Below are 22,069 nucleotides of genomic sequence, written 5' to 3'. Positions count from 1 at the left end.
CACTACCGGTGAGGAAGTGAAGATCTGGAGAGGCGGTGCCGTATTACCAAAACTGGTGGTTTGCTTTGCAGCAGTGAGAGCGCTAGCGCACAAATTCATGTCCAATGGAATGTTGTGTGCTGGAGTAGTTGTCCTCATGCAGCGGACAGCATGTTTCTGATCCGTCGCAGTGACGCACACTTCTTTCTTGTTGAGTGTCGATCGTGTTTGCTTATGTGCACAGGTCAAATTTTCTCAACCCCACCCAATCATGTGACTTACTTGATATACCTTCATTTGGTATGGCTGTATATTGCACCTTTTGTGACACAGATTCTGGTACCGTACCAGCATTACTGATTTACGATGTTTTGTTTTTTCTTGCTGCGAGCTTTTCGTGTCACATATGTTGTCATTTTTTTGAATGAAATCCGGCCCTTTCCAGGCCTTCTAGAGGGACGGATGGCTGTTTCACATTCTTGTAGATGGGCTACGTGTCAAACGTACATCTTAACCCGTATGCTTCAGCTAGTTTTAGATCTTTCGCATTATATACGATACACAGAAAGCTAACAAGATGATCAAAGGTCGTTTCGAAGCCACGATAAACACAACTTATCTGTGGTAATTTATGACGACTGAACAGCAATGTCATATTTCATTCAGTGACAAACGCACAAATACAACCATACATTTGCGTGAACACATACCTGCAAAATCGCATTTATACTCGACGTATTTATACACACAAATGCGCTTTCGTGCACCCATTCAGCAAAACTAAAATGAAGGTTTGGAATGACAACCCTCTGGTCTGGTTTGACCAGGCTTACAATGTGTCAAAAGTGGGTTAACCCGCGCCCTGCTGGGGGGGGGGGTGTTTGAACACCCCCCCCTAAGGTTTTTCGCGAATATCTCAAAAACGGCGGCGCGGAGCGCCGCCGTTTTTGGTATACCTTATCATACATCAATTCTACACATGTTGTAAAAATTTCAGACCAAGGTCATTCAAGGTCAGGTCACCAGGTCACTTGAAGTGACCTCACCTCATAAAAAGTTTTAATGTCTGTCATAGCTACACCGAGTGACCGATTGCTTTGAAACTTTCAGCGATTGCTAAGAGCAATAGCATGTACAAAATGTATATCTCAGAATTTTGATATCGATGACCTAAGGTCAGGTCAATTTTGCGACCTCCCCATTATAAGTCAATGGGAGAAAATTCAAATGCGCCTCTTTTGGACGAAAGACATTATAAACACTCCCAAACACTGAATTACAAGTGGTTTAGACACACTGAACATGAAAATGGTGTCCGTGACCCCTGTTTATGCCCTGAGGTCATCTTAGGTCACGAATAGTATCTAACAGTTTTTCGCAAATAACTTTTGATAGAGGCATGCTAGAGCGATGAAAACGCCTTAGATGTGTTCAGCTCGACGATACGGATCGACTGATATGCAACATGACCCTTTCCGGTCAGGTCATGACCTTGACCTGAGGTCAAATTTTCAAGTTGACCTTTCAAGGTCAAGTTATAGTTCATTCGATGCGTCTTGACGAGAGGAACACGATGCCGGTAAAAGTAAGCTCGTACAAGGCTTGAGTCAAAAGTTATTGCAGAAAAACTGTTTCCGAAAAAATCGGCTATTTTTGCAGTTTTTGCCCCCTGCAGGCAAAACCGTTGACGTTAGGTCAAATCTGAGAAAATTACTCAGAAAGGGCGTTAATAGGGCTATCGAATGCGCTTTTCGGCGCCGCTGTAGCTCTATTGGTTCCCGAGTTATACGTTGGCTTCTTGGAAATTGTCGACATTCGACCTTGAAATCGGCGAAATTTTGCCTTCAATGACCTCTGGTGACCTGACCTTTGACCTGACCAAAAAATTGACCGAAGTGATTTCCTCATTATTTTTGACGCGCTTTCGAACGCCGCCTTCCGCGTGTCGCTACGTGGCCCAGGAGCCGAGTTAGAAGGGGGGGTGTTCAAACACCCCCCCCCCAGCAGGGCGTGGAAATCCAGGACCCCCAGCCGGGCGCGGGTTAACATAATTAGGAGCCATGGCGTTGGAACATACTCAAGTGTTAAAAATGGCATCTAAAATGCTTTTGTAACAGCCTTCTCCGGCTCGTCAACAAAATTATGCGCAGTTAACACATGTGTTAAGCAATAGTTCTGCTGAAAATCAAAGCTTTAACACACTGTACGTAACAAACTTAAGCACATTCACAGTGTACAGCTATTGACGGCACTCACATCTGCGTAAATAACAGTAACGTATATTTTAGGTAAACACAGCACTTAGTTATTTTTCACAATGCCTTTTTTCTACTTATCAAGCGTGAGGTCGAGTTATTCACAATGATTATTTTACTGCACTTAATCTACACAAATTTGTGATCCTGATTATTTGTTCCATATTGCACATTCCTTGGGCACAAGTGCCACCTTTGCACTGCAGTTCATCAGTTGGACATTCATTGAACGCTGAAAACATTGACCGATTCCCATCGAGTGTTCCTCCCGACAGCAAACATGTATGTACAGGTACACATATCGGGCCCACAGAGAAGCGCTATAGCGCCTCCTCTCCGTCGATATCACCTCCCATGAACTCCTGGGCCTTTGCGCCCTCCCAACTCTTACTCCACGCGTCCTCCTCGCCACCATTCTCACTCCTCACTCCTCCACCCTCCACGGCGCCCTCCTCTTGCGGAAGGCTTTCACAGGGTCCGCAGGAGCACTCCTTTATCCACATGACCTTCTGCGTCACAGTTGCCATGTGTGTTCCTGCCTCAGGGGGGCGCCTGGAGCCATCGCCGAGACGCCACAGGTGGTCGCCGCCAGATGGCAGCCGGTCAAGGTCGCACAGGAACGCCAGTGACCTTGTGAAGGTCGCCACGGGGCGGCAGCACTGATGCTGGCAGGTGGTGCAGAAATTCGGCCGGTGGCGGTGCACTGACGTGCAATTCTGCCACTGGAGGTGCACCGCTTCGGGGGAGCGTTGTGTGGGGTGACACACCTGCAAAAAATCGTTACGAATTGACAGTCATACAATCTTTTGGCATGTGTAGATGCATTTTGATAGATACGAGAAATTAGCTGTTTTGAAATATTAACATTGAGAGACGCATTTAGAGAGGAGACGCATTTTGCATCCTTGAATGCTCAGTCTTATCCAATTCTGCCCGTGCATAGTGCACTCTCAAATGTATTTGATAACTAGCCTAGGTACCGTTGCTGAATCTTTAAATCTGAGAGCTCCCTGATACGATCCGTCACCGATTCAATCATACAAACACAAAGTTTACCTTCTGATCCTCTCTGATCATTTTGAACAGTGCCTCCTTCCAGGAGATGTCTCCGTGTCGTGGACACTCTCTGATCTGACAGAGACGTGACTCCTTCCGCAGGGTACAGTCCCGGTTCTGGTTGGTGATGCGGGTCGACACACCCGCCCCGCAAGTGGCAGAACATGGCGACCAGTCTGACGTCAGCGGCTCACATGGTGCGGGACTGGTTGGAGCGTCTGCGAATGAAGACAGTAGTAATGTTGTGGTGAAAGGGAAGGTTGAAGTTAACATTCTTACCGGAGTAAAATGTAAAAAGTGGTTAAAACATTTGAAGCGTCACTGGGCCCACCCCTTAGTGACATCTTAATGCAGACAGAGCACATCTGACAATAGTGCAGCGGCTTAGCAGTTAGCAGCACTGTTCGGCCGCCACCTCTGGGCAAGTGCCGGTGATGCCGGGCCTCATCAGCAGACTCGGACCCGCCATGTTCGGGTTAGTTGCTGTGCTGTTGCTGCCGAGCGTGGATATCTAATTACCAACTTCGGCGCAGAAGACCTCAGCCCAACTCAGACATTGGCCGTTTAACGCTGAGCAGTAGCCGAGGTCTCGGAAACCTCGCTTGTGTTCGCTGATGTGAGGAAACTTTGGTACATGATTTGAAATACAGTGAGTGGTTCGGTTATCACGATACAGTTGAACACACTTGCTTCAGTGGATTCTGCAATCTGCATGGCGTCAGTGGCAAGGAGCATAGATTAGAACAATTGTCACAAGCCAGTAACGCCCTTTATGTTACAGTCCTAGATTTTATAGCATACCATGCAAATCGCATGATTGTTTTACTTGCAATTGGACTTACAACGCTTACAATAAGTATGTACTTTTACAATGTTTGCAACTTGCAACTTACATTTCGTTGTGGATAAAAAAAGACCAACGCAGGGCAGTGATTATGGTTGGGGTGCAAAGATATTATTCTTCATGCACCTTCAGCAGAAATGAAAAATTCCATGATGACTTCCAACGCAAGGAGACGACAGAGTCATTCAAATACCTACAGATTTTCCCAAGATCTTACATGACATCTTACAGGACATATTTGCCACCCATACCATCAGCTCTATACAAAGCCCCACGTCGTATCGTCTTACCTCCAGCGCAGGTCCACTGTCGACAGCACTGGCCCCTGACCTCAGCCAGTCTCGGGGCTTTGCACCGCTGCGAGGGACGGATCATCTCTTGGGGACACAGTGAGGTGCACGCGTAGCTGCCGTCCTGTCGTAACAGACGGGAGTGACGTCATTGGAGGCAGGTTATGACGTCATCGGAGGGGATTGGAAGTATATTGAAGCCGCTTTAATGGGAAAAAGTCAAATGTATACGGTTTTCGCGCTAAGGTATACCAACATTTGCCGTCAGTTTTACCTCTCCCCCCCCCAAAAAAAAAAAACACTCCAAAACTACAGACAGGAATAACAATATTCTGTCAGCCAACCTGCTATAAGTAACGTTGTTTCGTCTGTAATGGCTTGGCTTCCCTTGCTTTGCGTCCAGCAGTGCATTACTTGATGAGTCACTTTGATGTTTGTGTAGGTTTGCAGCCTGCAGCATTTTAGTGGTGTTTACCAGCGAAGAATACCAGCGAGGAGCGGAGTTTTGGCCCCTTTTATGAACTCACCTATTCGTCACCCATGGAAAGTTTGATCAACGTCGTCAAAATTTGATGTCCTTTGTAGATTGTGGTACGCTATATCGATTTAGCGAGACCCATGTTAGGGCAAAGCTACCTTTTATTCCGTATCAGTATAGTATGAGACAGGTGTCAGTAAGCCTTAGGTCAGATGTGTGAACGATCTTTTGAGACATGTCAGGATGAAGAAGACAGCATTAGTAGACAGACAGTAGAAGACAGACATCAGTAAGCAGTACAGTACTCTGCTAATATTGGAAGCATTTATTATATAGTACCAGCGCTTCTCTTCTTGTGCGATGGTCTGGTCTCTTGTTATCAATAGCTTTATCATGCTTCTCGATGATAGGTTTGCACTTTGCAGCATTTAAACAAATGCATTTAAACAAATGCATTATCGTATTTTGCTTACTTCATTTTGTGCATTACCGTGCACTATGTTGGTCTAACATGCACGAAGGCAGGTAATCTTAATTCTAATAATGTCTGCCATTTCATAAACTGTAATTATCCATACGAGTAAATTAAGTTACATAGCCCGTCCAGCGCTGGTATAATTACACCCAACAGCGAACCCCCACCCCATGCCAGCTGTGTGACTGTTGCACGCGCGCGGCAGCATAAGCACCGGTTGCGTGTTGGGAGATGGCATTTACCTAAGGCCGGCGTGACACGTCTCGCTAATGTAATTCCGCCGTATTTCCCAGTGGAAGAGCCCCGCCGGCCTGCTGATGTCACGAAGGTCTTTCCTACTGATGCAGGTAATGTGTTATTAGGCCGATCGCCGGTAGTTGACCGTCTGCCCCACTGTCAATGGAGCAGTGTTTTCCCTAGGGTACGCGGCGGATGTTGTCATTTGTTCCCCAACTGGTCATTTATTTCCCGCTGAAAGCTGTTACTGACGGCTGACGAGCAAATAAGCAAAACACGCATGGTTCCACTTGAAAAAAGCGGACAAATGTGTTTTGTAATGTGTAATAACTTTCAATGTTTGCGGAGCGGTGGTGTTTAAACTTCAGGCGTTTTATGGTAAACTGACATCATTTTCTAGGCGTTGATCAGCGGTCATGATAGGAAAATCATCTCGCTCTGCCTGCAGGACAAGTGTCGGTGAAACATGTCCCCACCTATCCGAATGATCTCCCTCGCCTAGCTGCCAGAAATAGTTATATCCTAATCTACCTCACATATATCTCCCTCGCCTACCTGACAGGAATTTGTCCCCGCTTACCTCACGGATATGTTATCCCTCTCGCCTACCTGACCGATATATCTCTCTCGTATACCTGAGAGGCATATCCATCCCGCTGCCTACCTGACAGGTATACCTATCTCTCCCCCGCCTACCTGGCAGGTATGTCTCTCAGGTACCTACCTGACAGGTATACCTATCTTTCCCCCGCCTACCTGGCAGGTAGGTATGTCTCTCAGGTACCTACCTGACAGGTGCAGCGGGTACGACAGTCAGTGAAGAAGGTCTGGCCATCGCGATACGTACCTGACAGGTATGTCTCTCAGGTACCTACCTGACAGGTGCAGCGGGTACGACAGTCTGTGAAGAAGGTCTGGCCATCGCGATACGTACCTGACAGGTATGTCTCTCAGGTACCTACCTGACAGGTGCAGCGGGTACGACAGTCTGTGAAGAAGGTCTGGCCATCGCGATACGTACCTGGCAGGTATGTCTCTCAGGTACCTACCTGACAGGTGCAGCGGGTACGACAGTCTGTAAAGAAGGTCTGGCCATCGCGATACGTACCTGACAGGTATGTCTCTCAGGTACTTACCTGACAGGTGCAGCGGGTACGACAGTCTGTGAAGAAGGTCTGGCCATCGCGATACGTACCTGACACTGCAGGGTTGTATACGACTCAATCAATAGCAATCAATTCAATCACGACAAATTTGGGAAACCAATCAAATCAATCAAGTCAGAGCAGTTTTCGGGAATTGATTCAATCGACTCAAACGCGACAATGAAAGGAATCAATCAACTCAATCAAACGACTCAAACCAAGGCATACATTAGGTTTTGCCCCACCAACTTGGAAAAGTGTCCATAGCAGTCTGGTGTACCCACCTACCTACCTACCTACCTACCTACAGAAGAAACATAAAAATACGATAGGCGTTATCACAAGTGTATTCGCGGCCATTGGGGCGACGTAAGAAAAGAAGAAAACAACTGGCCCCAAGAACTTTAAATCATCAGTTAGCATGCACCTTTTCCTTGATGTATAGAGAATATACCATTAATTGTTAAAGAAAATTGCATTTAAAATCTTCCATTTATGCTTTTTTCATCGTTTGCACAATATGTTCTTTTACTAAGCTAGAAACACTAATTAGAAATAGTTCTCGCATCATCGTCAAGAACAATAGGGAAGGCTTGAAGTGAATACAATAATCTAAACGGTTTTGTGATCTATGTGGAGACACTTCTTAAATTGCCTGTAGAAATATTGAAGGCAAAAGTTCAACTTTTTCACAAGACGGATGTCTATAAACCGATTTAACGTGTGACAACTCGGCCGGTATTTCGTCGCCTACAGCCCAGCTTTCCCTAGTGACCGATAGAGGCGCTGCTATCGATGTCCGCCCGTGCCGCCTAACGATTGTCATTTAAAATTATAAATTGCCATGCCATTCAAAGTTTCTATGTAATAAGGAAGGATACCTAGTGATGGACAGGTGGATCATGATATTGAGGTTCAATGGGTAGAATTGGAGCAGAAGTTTCATTTTATGGGTGCAAAATAACCCAGTAGTTGACTTCAACAAACGCCCCTTAACCCAAATCACCACCTTTCACCTAAAAGTTGTCAATTTAATTTTGGCCATATTCCAGCTAAGTCATCAGGCCATCTACCCCGTGTAAAGCCCCTGTCTGTCTCTTATGTGAGTTATGCGGAGCTCTTCTGAATTGAACCCTGAACATAATGAACCTAGCTAGGTTTCATGCCACACTGACACCATATGAATAATGAAAGTGTTGAAAATGTGCTACAAATTTGACAACTTCATTAGGTATGCTTTATGAAGACAGCAGGAAAGCAGGTAGGTACCTAATTACCTGCCTAGATGTGTCACTGGCTACCAACAGTACCAACGAAGGTAGATAGGTTATATGTGAAGAATTCAAAACATTTTATTGCAATACAATTTGAAACTGTTAGGACTGGGGGATAGGGATGAGCATTGAAAACATATTTAAAAGGAAATGGAGAGGACAGGGACTCGGAACCACAGGATAAGTTAAGGACAAAGGAAGTATGGAGAATGAAAATTAAAACGCGAAAACGGCACGGTGCGACTGCGAAAAACAAAGAAAACGTTTTGCCAATAAGTATGCTATAGCTTTTATAAATCCTTATTCTACGTCTTTTGATTTTTTGGTAAGATGACGTCATTGATTATCATGCAGTATGGTAGATCATCATAAAATAAATCGGTTTTACAACACCAATTTCGTTTTAATTATTATTTCATTTGAAATAAAACCACTTAATAATATTCGGTAAAATATTTTAAGGAAAACAGAAATATATTAAATATGTTATGCTTAGGCTCTCAGGAGAAAAGGATCAACAAACGTTCTGCTGCAAATTAAGCAATGCAGCAAATTAGCTATTGTATTGTATTGTATTGTATTGTATTACCTTCATGGACAATCCACGCGGGGCGTGGCGATTACAGTCCAGAGTCTGAGTCGGGCACAAACAAAAACATGCGGGGACAAGAAACACAGGCATACAGATTCAATCGCTGGACATTCGCTCTCTCTATATACAAACGGACGATTCAAGACAGCACACCGTACACGGATGTCGCACCTCCTTCCCCTGACACGGGTCATCGTCGGGCGGACGCCATCGCCGGACAGACTGCAGCCTTGGCCGCACGGGCGAATGGGGCGGGGCGCTGTTCGATGACACCGGGAGGCAGACTGTTTAGTAGCGCCGCGGCCCGGTAGCCGAATCGTCGCTTGCCAGTCTCGAGCCGCGAGCGTGGAAGGTGGAAAAGGTGGTCCTGTCGAGTGGACCTCTCTCGCGCGTCACTGTTATTCATGAAGATGGCAGCTAGTGCTTCGGGCTCGCCGTTGCTTATTATTTTCTGCGCAGTTACCATGGTTTTAACATCGGCCATAGCTTTTGGAGGCATCCATCCGAGTGAATCGCGGAGGCCAGAGACGTGATCGAATTTCCGGCGGCCGAATATGACCCGTGCTGCAAAGTTTAGAATTTTTTGAAGTCGGTCGAAGTTTTTCTGGGAGCCATTTCCATATACAGTGAGGCAGTACTGGACGCGCGAGATGACGAGTGCAGTCACGATCGTTTTGAGGATACCGTCTGGGAGGCAGTGTCGTGCGTGGGAGAGGCCGATCAGTACGCCCATGCAGCGGCGGCTCAGCTCGGCCACGTGTGCTTCCCAGGTGAGTGCGCCGTCGAATACAACTCCCAGGTTTCCCACCTGCGCGCACGGCAGGAGCTCAGCGTCACGGAAAGAGATTTTGAAGCGAGGCAGGTTACGTAGGTTTTGTCGGCTACCGAATACCATCAGTTGAGTTTTAGAAGCGTTGACTTTCAGGGCGTGTGCGCAGAACCATGCGTTAAGTGACTCTAGCGATGCCTCCATGCGCGAGATGAGACTCCTGATGTCGTTGCGTGGGCCGCTCACCAATATCTGGGTGTCGTCTGCGTACTGATAAGCGGTGGCGTCTCCGGCAAATAGTGAGAGGTCGTTGGAGAATATAGTGAAGAGGAGGGGACCCAAAGCCGAACCCTGGAAAACTCCTACGGTGTTTGGGAGCGGTCGAGAGGTTATCTTACGGCCGGTTTTGTCTTTCAGGGATACACTCTGCGTGTGTCCCTGAAGATAAGCGGAAAACCAGGAGGTCTCAATACCGTAGATTTGGAGCTTTTTGACAAGGAGTTCATGGTCAATGACGTCAAAACATTTGCTAAGGTCTATGAGGCATAGCATTGAGATCTCACCCCTATCGGTGGCGGCAAGGATGCTATCTGTGACTGACAGCAGTGCGGTCTCAGTGGAGTGTCGGGGGCGGAATCCGTGTTGGGTAGACGAAAGAAGGTGGTTATGGGTGAGATAGTGATAGAGCTGCTGATGGATTACACGCTCGATGATTTTCATGATTACGGGAACTAGGGAGATCGGTCTGAAATTGCTGGGGTCAGATGGGTTGCCCGACTTGAAGATCGGTTGAACGATAGAGTGTTTCCATGGGTCAGGAATGTCGGAACGGGTGATTGAGACGTTAATGATGTGTAAAATGATGTCGCCAATAGTTTGGAAGCATACTTTTAACATGCGGATGCATATACCGTCAGTGCCACGCGCGGCAGAGTTTCGCATGCTGAACACTGTGAGTCCGAGTTCCCCGAGAGTGATGGCCCTCGGCCTAAAGCTGCATGTGCCGACGCGGGGTAGACGTACATTTAGATCAGTATCGTTGTTTTGGGTACTCAGTTCGGCGGCAATGCGGGGCCCGACAGAGACGAAGAAAGAGTTCAGATCGTCGGGAGACAGATCGGGCTGAATATTTGGACCATCTTTCTTTCCAGCGATCACTGATTTGATGCTTTGCCAGACTTTGTTTACCCCACGCTCGCTGATCTCGTTTTGGAGGACGTGACGGCGGTCTCGGCGTAAGGCGGCACGGACGGAGCGGTTAAGAGCCTTATACTCGGGAGACTCGCGGCCTAGCCGACGTAACGCGGAGCGACGCCTGGACATAATGTCGCGGGTGGCGGCAGATACAGGGGGCGCTGTAGGATTTCTTATCAGCACATTTTTGAGGGGGGCATGGTCGTCGAAGACAGGTAGAAAGTTGTCTAAAAAGACCTGCCACTTGTCAGCAACAGACGTCGAGTTATAAACTTCCTGCCAATCGACACTCAGCAGCTCTTGGTTGATAGAGTGAACGTCCACTTGGTTAAGTGATCTAGATTGGATGACAGTTGGTTTTAGGCGCTGCTTAGGCACGTCGACGGTCACGTGGATGAGTTTGTGTGGGCTGAAATGGCAATGGACTACGCTATAAGAACGCACAAATTTTCGGTTTTGTACAATACACACGTCCAAGAGAGAACCGGTAGTGAATGTTGATGTTGTCACGAGTTGATCCAGGGAGTAGTCAGAGAGGAACTCGCTGATGTGTTGACGGGCGGGAGAGCTAGCGCTCTTTAACAAGTCACAATTCAGATCGCCGCATATAACAAACGGGACGTTGGGGTGGTCGATAAGGACACGCTGAAGCTGGGTTTCCAAGTCTGTAAAATCCGCACGCAGTGCGGTCGCGGAATAACGCGGCGGTCGGTACACCGAGCAGACAATCAGATTGCGATTTTTTGGTAATTTCAACAATGCCCACTGCGATTCCAGAAGACTGTCCGGGCACTGCGAGCTTGGTGGCTTCAGTGCTACAGGCGTAAGGTCCGCTTTGGTGATGATGGCGACGCCACCAAAGCCTCGGCCGTCAGGTCGGTCCACCCGGCTGATGGAGTAGCCAGGGATGACCAGGAGGCGATTGGGTGTGCTCGGTCGTAGCCAAGTTTCGGACAGGAGCATGACGTCGAGATCTTGGCGGTTAAGTTCGTCCGACAGCTCCAGCAGTTTGGGCTTGAGGCTCTGGACATTGAGGGCTCCGATTAGCAGTCCGGTGCCGGGACGATGAGCGGTGGGCGCGGTCGCGGTGCAGCCGCCGCCCCGCCCCCTCCGTCCACGCGCGCCGCGGCGCTGCGGCCGCCGGCCGCCGCCTCGGGCCGACCTAGGGGCGCCGGTAGCTGGTGCGGCGGGTTGACCGGCTGGAGCGGGTGCGGAGGCGAGGGCGGTGGGGAGCTGGGCGTGAGGCTCGGGCGATCCGCCGGTGGGCGGCGGTTGTGGACGGCGTCCGTCGCTGCGGGCCGGCTTGTGGCGCGGGGAGCCTCTGATGGGCAGGGCCTGGGCCACCGGCGGCGCGCCGTGGGACGCGGGCAGCGCGAGCGGCCGCTCTCCACCCCCTCGGGCCGGCGGGGCTCTCAGCTGGAGGGGAGGGTGAGGCGACACGGCCGCCAGCTGGCGCCCGTGGGGCTCGGCGCGCGGCGCGGGACTGCGGGCCGTCGTCCCCGAGGCTCGGGAAGATTTGAAAACCGGCAGCCGTTGGGTGGCTAGAGCTGGGGCCGAGTCACAAGTAGAGTTAGATGAATTCCGAGAAAAATTGCGTGGGAAAGCAGGTTTTCTTACGGTGAGGTGGTGCCTGAGATGGTGATCGGCAACTCGAAGCGTGGACCTGGGTGGCGGCGCTGGTGCCGGGCAGGCCACGACGGTCAGTACCCGCACTACGGCGAGCAGAACCAGGAGCCGGGCGATATCACGGTGCATGTTGAGGCGAAAGGGGTATTGGCCACGACGAGATCTTGAAGAGGTTGCAAACGACGTATCCATGTAGAAAGACTGTTCAAGTAGCACAAATCCACACTCACACTCACACTAACACACGGAGTAGGCAGAAGGGGGTAACGGGGAGGAGTGAGCAGCGCTCGCGTCCGCTCGCGGCGGCGCGCTCAGCTGAACTGTAATTAGTGAGACGAAAACGGCGCTTTTGTTTCAGTTATTTTTGTAGGGGTTTCAGATATTTATAGAGTTCAGTGGGTTGTTTCTGAGGAGATGTAGAGGGAGATGTGGAGATGTTAATTATTAATTAATCACACTTTATTAGTATATAGGGCCTTGCACTTTATCATCTGGATTAAAAAAAAAAGTTTCCTGCTGAGTGCAGAAAGGTAGGTAGGTGCATCGCCAGGTTCTATCACCAGGATTGGAGCAGTTATTACAGTTAAAAGTCAAAGTTGGCTGTTCATGTTTAGGCCCTGTTCTTTATTTGGCCATCTACCCCATATTGCAGTTGTGATGACAAGCAGTTTTCAGTGTAGTTTTGTGATCTTTGATGTCATCAATTGGTGTCATTATTTTTCGTCAACTAAAACTTATTTGAACTTTCCATTCAATCGACTCAATCATACGAGTCACTCTAATTTTCGGGAATCAAATCAGTCAACCAGTCGCTAAAGTCAAACGAGTCAGTCAACCAGTCATCTCGAAAAGTCAATCGACTCAATCCAATCAACTCAAAATACGCGTTGAATCAAATCAATCAATTCAATCGACTTGATTGGTATACAACCCTGCCTGACAGATATGTCTCTCAGGTACCTACCTGACAGGTGCAGCGGGTACGACAGTCTGTGAAGAAGGTCTGGCCATCGCGATACGTACCTGGCATGGTGGCATGATGGCAGGTATGTCTCTCAGGTACCTACCTGACAGGTGCAGCGGGTACGACAGTCTGTGAAGAAGGTCTGGCCATCGCGATACGTACCTGACAGGTATGTCTCTTAGGTACCTACCTGACAGGTGCAGCGAGTACGACAGTCTGTGAAGAAGGTCTGGCCATCGCGATACGTACCTGGCAGGTATGTCTCTCAGGTACCTACCTGACAGGTATGTCTCTCAGGTATCTACCTGACAGGTATGTCTCTCAGGTACCTACCTGACAGGTGTGTGTCTCTCAGGCACCTACCTGGCAGGTATGTCTCTCAGGTACCTACCTGACAGGTATGTCTCTCAGTTACCTACCTGACAGGTATATGTCTCTCAGGTACCTACCTGACAGGTATGTCTCTCAGGTACCTACCTGACAGGTGCAGCGGGTACGACAGTGGCAGGTATGTCTCTCAGGTACCTACCTGACAGGTGCAGCGAGTACGACAGTCTGTGAAGAAGGTCTGGCCATCGCGATACGTACCTGACAGGTATGTCTCTCAGGTACTTACCTGACAGGTGCAGCGAGTACGACAGTCTGTGAAGAAGGTCTGGCCATCGCGATACGTACCTGACAGGTATGTCTCTCAGGTACCTACCTGACAGGTGCAGCGGGTACGACAGTCTGTGAAGAAGGTCTGGCCATCGCGATACGTACCTGACAGGTATGTCTCTCAGGTACTTACCTGACAGGTGCAGCGGGTACGACAGTCTGTGAAGAAGGTCTGGCCATCGCGATACGTACCTGGCAGGTATGTCTCTCAGGTACCTACCTGACAGGTGCAGCGGGTACGACAGTCTGTGAAGAAGGTCTGGCCATCGCGATACGTACCTGGCAGGTATGTCTCTCAGGTACCTACCTGACAGGTATGTCTCTCAGGTACCTACCTGACAGGTGCAGCGGGTACGACAGTGGCAGGTATGTCTCTCAGGTACCTACCTGACAGGTGCAGCGAGTACGACCCCTAGTGAAAAAATCCTTAAGGACAGTCCTATGTATTTCTTCAGGACGATCCTTAACAAAATCCTTGTACGAAATTGATACACAATCCTTAAGGATTTTGTTAGAAATTCCTTAAGGATTTTGTTAGAAATTCCTTAAGGATTCTGCGGAAAATCCGTAAGGATTTTTAGCTAAATCCTTAAGGATCTCTAGCAATGTCTTTAAGGACATTGGTAATAATCTTTAAGGACTTTGTGTTTTTTTTTCCTTAAAGATTGGTAGCAAAATCTTTAAGGATCTTGGCGACAATCCTCAAGGATTTTGAGGCTATTCCTTAATGAATGACATATAAATCCGTAAGGATCAAACCCTAGCAAACACATTTGTACGGTCTCTGAAGCTATATTTTTTACTTGAAATAAGCACATTTAGCCATTTTTCATTGCCAGGAATGGAGCAGCCGCCAGCCACAGGCGACCGGGTATACATATATGGAGCTCCAGGCATTCGCAGGTTGCAGCTGAGGCTCCGAGAAATATAAGCCGAGGACTTCCGAAAAAAAACATATTTACAGGAAGATAAGTCTACACTTTTTCGAGTCAGCCACGCTTCAGATATTATCACGTCAAACGTCCTCGGCCGCCGCTCCTACGCCATCCACATTCTACACATCTTGAGCGGTTGAGTCGCCCGTCGCCTGTCGAGTCTCGCATCCTGCGTTCCTGTAACAAGGCGGATATTCCTATGTAATAACAGTAATATACTGATCAACAATACCTACTCAAAGGCTCCCGAATTCTACTCTTAGGCTTAGACTGTAGTCCCAGCCAAAGAATATTGGTGAGCCTTTGAGTAAATTCAGTTCAGTCATTTCCAGCTTAGATGCCTGTGTATGTTCATTTAGCAATGCATCACATATGCACCTACGTCCTACTACCCTGAATCCATTCTATTATATTTACCTGGGCCTCGTTCCAAGGCATGGCGCTAAAAGACGCTACCGGTAGTACTTTCATTTGCCGCAGCCAAATGAATGAGGACGACGATCGCCATTAATTGAAGTGAACGTTTCAGCGCCGGTTTTTTGATCTATCAATGTAATAACTAGGATCAATTATTTCATTGATACACAGCATGGCAGAAACTTACATGGCCCGAAGAGGAGACGGCAGACGGCACAACACACTCAACAGACTCGTCCGCATCCCGCGAGCGGCGGCGGCACAATGCGACAGGGGGACGCGCGGTCTCCCCTCTTGCCGGAGGCGAGGATCAGACCGCCCGCTGCCGCCCGTACAGTCTTTGAAACGGTCAGCGGTCGCTAAATTCCAGTCGGTACGGTCTCTGAAAGAGCACAGCGCAAACGCTGTGGCACCGGTGACACTGAGGCCATGCGATACATGCATACTGTGGCACTTGGTTGAGATACCAATAGGTACTTTTTATCAGAACTATTCGTCTATCCGATTTGGAGTCTGGATGAACCCAGCGTGGACATTTAGGTCACCATCCCAGCTAAATATTAGTTCTGAGTTAAGGTAGCCAAATTGTTATCCCTGGCTCACAATCACCGGTTTTGGCACTCGCAATATCGAGAAATGCCATAAATCGAAAATATTTAATTTCAAAGTTGCAGCACAAAAGTGGGGGCAAGCTGCTCCCACTGCCCCCTCGCCTCCCGGTTCCCGCGCCTATGATGATAACGAACGCTGCTTTGGTCCGTCACAAAGTTTTTACATGCCGTATATTAACGGATACGGAGCACGGAATAATACTAGGGATGATTCAATCACTCCATAATGATTGACGTACTGGCTGCATCGGCTATCCTGAAGGATTAAGCGACACTAGCAAGTAGCAATTTCCTTACGGAATACTGAGCGATCCTTAAGGATACCAAACATCGCCCTAAAATCCTTACGGATCGGCGAATGCGTCCTTAAGGATTCTAGAAGGTCCGTAGAATCCTTAAGGATTTCATATCTGATCCATATGGGTCCTTATGGATCCTTAAGGATTGTGGGGATTCTGGCGAAATCCTTAAGGACTTTTTCACTAGGGACAGTCTGTGAAGAAGGTCTGGCCATCGCGATACGTACCTGACAGGTATGTCTCTCAGGTACCTACCTGACAGGTATGTCTCTCAGGTACCTACCTGACAGGTGCAGCGGGTACGACAGTCTGTGAAGAAGGTCTGGCCATCGCGATACGTCGTGCCGTTCACCAAACAGCTACGGAAGTTGGAGCCTGGAAGACAATGGGAGTTCTCCCGTCGATGCATACACAACACATGACGTTCTTGCCTTGCGACTGCACCATCTGTCGAAAGCTGTCATCTTTCGACGGCATTGTGCATTCAGTCTTATATTACCAATTATACGAGAACACCGAAAAATATGTGCTAAACTAAAGCGCAGTTTGCACACAATGCCAATGAGGCACTTGACACAGCAAGAGACGCATACCAAAAACGTCTTCCTACTTACGCTTTTTATCCACCATCCCCATGTCCTCACCTCGGCACGTTCCTGTGACGTCACAGACGAGCTGTTTGGTGACGTCACAGATGCGGACGGCGTCACAGCGCTGGCCGTGCTGTCGCGCGCAGATGGGGCAGCAGCGGCAGCCGTCCAGCACGAGGGGGACCCCCTCCTGACAGCTGACCTCGGCCCGACACCGGCCGCACGGCTGCCGACACTCGGTCTGACAGGGGGGTGTCAGATGTCAGTGACAGGCACCAGCGCAGAGGTATAAAGCACAGGTCAAAGGTCAGCTTCATAGCGAAGTTGTTCAATGCCAGAAGAAAATACGGCTCAAAGGTCAGTCTTTGTAGTCTACGTTCAATCCCAGACATCAGAGACCAATTCAAATGCCGGGCTTTTCCAAAACATATGGCTCATCGAATGACCCCTCCTATACGTTTCTATAACTATTTTAAGTTGTCACTGCATGTTTTTGTTGTAATCTTCCTAATTTTTGTCTCCATCTCCCTTCTCCCCCTGTCTCCCTTCTCCCCCTCTCTCTCCCCTCTCTCTCTCTCTCTCCCTTCTCTCTCTCTCCCTCCATCCCTCTCTCTCTCTCCCTCTCTCTCTCCCTCTCTCTCTCTCCCTCTCTCTCCCTCTCCCTCTCCCTCTCTCTCTCTCTCTCTCTCTCTCTCTCTCTCTCTCTCTCTCTCTCTCTCTCTCTCTCTCTCTCTCTCTCTCTCTCTATCTCACTCACTCTAGCATCGTGTCTCTTTTCGATGTCCATCAGCTCAAATGCTCAACAAATAATGGCCACGCGCTCAATCGCCTTTGATTTGCGATCGATCACCAGGTTCACACCAGCCAAACGGTCAAACCAGCCAAACGTCATACCCGGCACTTTATTGCTGAGTGCAGCGCTAGCAGTGTCTGGCAGCGATCTGTCCAGACACGCTAACGGCCTCATTCTGGGAGATATATTTACCATTTAACGCAATAGCTGCTGAAATTAAGATGAAGGATGACGATCTTTAGTGTCAGCATAGGCAAACTTTGCAAAGGACAAGAATGTCTTGCGCAAATGTTGAAGTAAAGGACAGCAAAATCTCCCCAGGTAGTTGAAAAATGAGTACTTATACTTGAATTGCTTTTTGTCCAGCCCACCATCTATGTTACGTATTTATAGCTTCCATAGGAGCTGAGATCTTAGGGGGGGGGGGGGCGTCATTCACCCCCGCCCCCTCTTCCACTGGTCGTAGTTCTCGGAACCCTTCCACTGCGCGTGTTATATGTTGCAGCGTAAGTAAGTAACTAAAAAGATTAAAAAGGCATATCCTTAGACACCGACTTCTCGCTATATATAGGGAAGTCCGTGCCTTAGACCATCTAAAAAGTGAGAGCACGCTTTTTATCATGAAAAATTGAAATAATCGTCATGCTAAAACCAATCACCTTCACGCTAATATTCTCTCCTTTCCTTAGGTGGTGTTCGTTCGATGTATTTCTCAATAATTCATAACACACTCAGCTCTATGGAAAATAGATCCTGCCACCCCATTGAATGAGATGCAATCGGGTGAAACTTCCTGTAATTTGCATTCTCAGAGCTGTTCCATCGTCTCTATTTCTGATTCGGATCTTTGAATTAGGCCTTAATTGGAATCATCTCAAACGGATAACATGAATAAATCAAGCTCTTCGGATAGCAAATGTCTATAGGTGGAAGACAATATCGCTAATATCTCCATGTAAAGTTCACCGTAAATTACACAAAAGTACAGCGTCGGATGTATCGGTTAAATACGTGTACATAATGCATTTTTCGTCGGTTTACAGACGGCCTGTACCACCTCCGCCATTTCGCGCCTAATTGAGCTAGAGCTTCGGGGAAAGCTAATGCAAGCTCACGATCACTGTCGCACTCCACAAACATTCCAAACCATTGCTTTCAAATAAACGTTAAGAAAAAAACTTTATGACGTCACAGGAACACGGCAACTCAAAATAATAAAAGTCTAACATCTTAGAACCGGTAAATATGCATTGGTGAACTTTGCTAGATATTCGGCCATGGTCTTTTGAACTCGGGCACTTTGCGAACAATTCATTAACTGTTTCCGAGGTGGCATAGTCACTTTGATCGCTTTCGTTTTAGGTTTTCAACGTATCTACGTTTCACTTGTGGGCTGTAATTTTAAATAGATGCCGCTAGTTTATCAAAGCTATCTTTGAAGTGGGAAGGTTTCATTTCCTGCAGTTATGCAGCACTTTCATGTTTATTTGTGTTTTGAAATCGCAAATGAGTGGCAATGATAAGGACAAACGCCATCAGTTTGCACAGAACATTTTGCGCCAAAGGCAATTAGTGTCAAACGTAGACGCCTTTGAAATACAGCCGAGCCATACCGTCTGCAACTAATAGGTTACAGGGTAAAAAGCACCACTGCACAGAAGCCGATCCACGGTTCTTTCCGTTCAGCAGCTGGAGTTCCGGCGCAACGAGCTTGAAACAAACGGGTCACGTGGCTCTCAGCATCGCCGGCGACCGGGATATAGGGCTGATTTTATGTGATTCAGCTCCAATCCACCAGGCTATGACTCGGAGCCTCATCTCGAGAGATATGCACCTGCAGCAGTGTTTGGAATGCCAGCCAATGCCATTGTGATGCCACCTAGTGGTAGCCGTTCTGCGAAAACATTTGATTAATTTTTGACCTTTCCCGTATACTTTGCATATAATTATATTTCAAGCTTCCGTCTACAATTATTACAACTTTTTAGATACCCATAAACCTTACATTGTATGCAAAATTTACAGTTCTTAGAATTTAGATGAACATTTGGGAAGTTGTCCAATTCTTAAAATAAAAATATTGCAATGGAATCGAAATGAAACTGTACGCAAAAAGTAGCAAACACAAATGCACAAGAGAAGCTGAACAAAGAGAGTTTATGCAACTGCAAGTTAGATCTCATACATATGCATGAAAGAACATGCTTCACATTCAATTTAGTGTCGTAGTTTCCGCTGTAGTTATTCAGTGACACCCCTGGTGCATGCATCGATCAAGGGACAATCATGGCCTCTAACATTTCATAGCCAGTCATTCATCGGCAGCTATGCATCAAGCTGCATCGAAAATCGAACTGCACACGTGTGATCCAACAATGGCTCACCTTTTGTTTTCCAGTCGCTATTGTTACACAGCAGAGCCAAATCATCCATCCGTAAATGAGCGTTTCCCTCATCTGCAACAATCGATTGGTACATTGTTAGCACTAATAGATTTCCATACAAACCGTTGACGGGCCTGCACGGCCCGTCGCCTGACGACCTTACGGTCCCCAGTGGTTCAATACAAACGGTCCAGCCGACCCGGCGGCCTGAAATGTCGCCCATTGTTTCCAGGGACAGTGGCCATACAGGTGTTCATAATGCAGCGCAATGGCGCATCAATGGACTCGTAAAATGGCGTTTCATACACTGTGCTAAAATATGCATGGAATGCTATTTTCGAGAGGACTGAAAAGGCAGGTGGTGGCTGGGAGTTTTTGAAGACGTTACCTAAGAAGACACTCAAAGTGAATGTTTGAAAACGCTCGAATGGCTACAAGCCAACTCCTGTGGATACTGTAAAATTATTTAGCACTAGTATATTGTAGCCATTTCCTTTTATATTGTTGTATAATGTCGAACAGTCGAAGCAAAGTTATGCAAACCAAGCTGCCGAATTTCCAGACATCCAAAGCTTTCTAGCACTGATGTCAGGCAGCTACGGCTAACTTATTGCGATGAATGATTTTGTTCTTTTTCAATGGTCACAAGCTCAAATATCTTATTCAGAAATTAATGTGGGCACTGGGGTGCAACTTACCTTTCCGCTTCCAGCCTCCAGTGTGCCGCTGTCACTCGCAATTCTCGCCCTTTATCGATCCCTTCAACGGCCCGCTCCCCATCACACCCCGATCCTGAGCCATCGCCTCCCCGCCGGGCGCCGGCCGTCCAACCCTCGCTCCTTCTAAGCCGCCGCCGCGCCTCACACTGACCCCAGGAGCGGCCCGTCGTGGTACAAGGTGCCGACGACGCACCGACGAGCTGGCGGGGGGGGGGGGGGTCGTCGGTGCAGACGGACTCAGTAACGTGACGACCGGTCGGGATTACGGCTCGCGCAGTGTCCGTGTGCTTATGGGGGGGGGGGTAGTGATGTAGGTCGACCGAGGTCACCAGCACTTTGTTCGAATTCTAGAAACGTTTGAATTTGAATATGCATGCTGTCTGTTACGATTACATAAAACATGAGTCTGTTGACATTGTAATATGGAACTAAGCGAATTCGGAATTCACCTCAAAACGAGACAGTATGGGACCAGTCGGTCTTGAGAAGTAAAATGACTTGTACTTGCCTACGTTGAGTATCTTGCATCCGAACCATATAGGTAAAACATGAAAACATCAAGAAATTCCCGACGATTGGCAAAGTTTCAGCGCGATCGGCTCAGTCATTCCCGGTTTCAAATGCTCACACAACAGGCGTTTTACGTTACATGACAGTTATGGATCCGCAAAACGCATAGCTTTTATGCCTAGGCTCTGGGTCGGCTGTCAGCACGGTCTTAACCCTATTAGTGGCAGGCTCCTGGCTACCAACGCACTCTTCAACAATCGCACGGCGTCAAAAGCCTCTCAGTGCTGCATACTAATGTCGTTTACAGCTTAAAGCTTACTGCGCATTGGTTCACCGTCCTCTGCCCACCATCCACCGTCCCCCGTCTACCGTTCACTCATGCCCCAGTTTCTTCTACAGCAAACTACCCACCATCCAACTGCACAATGCACATTCCGCATGTCTACTCCGTTCACTGACCCGTTTCGTTCGTCTAACGCCAATCACCGCTGTTGTTCGCTTCACTTCTCTCGTCTGTTCCACCCACCGTAACCAAAAATTCCGCCCACCGCCCACCGCCTACCACCACGACACGTTTTTCCACCGGCCGCCGTACGTTTTCCGCCGCCCGCCGTACGTTTTCCGCCGCTCGCCGCCCACCGCTCCCCTCCCGTTCGGCCGCTGCGACTCCCCCGTCTCCCGACGGGCCTCGTTACACGCGTGTGGAGTGACAACAAGGAGACAGGCGGCGGCCAAAGATTGCACGAGCCCAGCTGGAGACCGCCTAATGGGGCGCTGCGCGCCGCGCCGGAGATAGTCGGGCGGATGTCGACCGACAGCTCAGCGCTCGACGCCACCGATATCCGTGCCAACGGAAAGGAAGGAGTGTTTCGAGTGGCGGAGAGGTAAATAAGGCGGTCGGAAGGATGGAGGGTCGCTGGGGAGTGGCACGGGAAATGTGAGGAAATGTGAGGGTCGGGGGTCGTCTGGTGGTGGC

At 48.4% G+C, this 22,069-nt stretch overlaps 1 protein-coding gene and 1 long non-coding RNA gene across 3 annotated transcripts; both read right to left on the bottom strand.

Moving 5' to 3' along the window:
- Nucleotides 1-596: 596 nt before the first annotated feature.
- Nucleotides 597-20,738, bottom strand: LOC122376112 (CCN family member 5-like). 2 transcript variants are annotated; one of them, XM_043355806.1, is made up of 7 exons: nt 20,563-20,738; nt 19,865-19,936; nt 16,742-16,928; nt 16,381-16,472; nt 4,425-4,548; nt 3,291-3,508; nt 597-3,001 (listed from the first exon to the last, which is right to left on the bottom strand). In XM_043355806.1, the coding sequence occupies exons 2-7, from the start codon at nt 19,934-19,936 to the stop codon at nt 2,555-2,557; spliced, it is 1,140 nt and encodes a 379-aa protein (XP_043211741.1). In that variant the 5' UTR covers nt 20,563-20,738; the 3' UTR covers nt 597-2,554. The 2 variants fall into 2 exon arrangements, with proteins under 2 accessions (XP_043211741.1, XP_043211742.1); XM_043355807.1 differs by lacking the exons at nt 16,381-16,472; nt 16,742-16,928; nt 19,865-19,936; nt 20,563-20,738 and adding an exon at nt 12,206-12,536.
- On the bottom strand, nt 14,816-15,653 carry LOC122376113. Its single transcript, XR_006255532.1, has 2 exons — nt 15,375-15,653; nt 14,816-14,947 (listed from the first exon to the last, which is right to left on the bottom strand). It is a non-coding gene; the product is annotated as an uncharacterized LOC122376113 (long non-coding RNA).
- Nucleotides 20,739-22,069: the final 1,331 nt, after the last annotated feature.

This window comes from Amphibalanus amphitrite, unplaced genomic scaffold (genome assembly GCF_019059575.1).
Source record: "Amphibalanus amphitrite isolate SeventyFive unplaced genomic scaffold, NRLGWU_Aamphi_draft 002021F_arrow, whole genome shotgun sequence".
Taxonomy (NCBI): domain Eukaryota; kingdom Metazoa; phylum Arthropoda; class Thecostraca; order Balanomorpha; family Balanidae; genus Amphibalanus; species Amphibalanus amphitrite.
The sequence above is the reverse complement of the archived record's forward strand: the minus strand, read 5'-3'. Positions and strand labels throughout refer to the sequence as shown.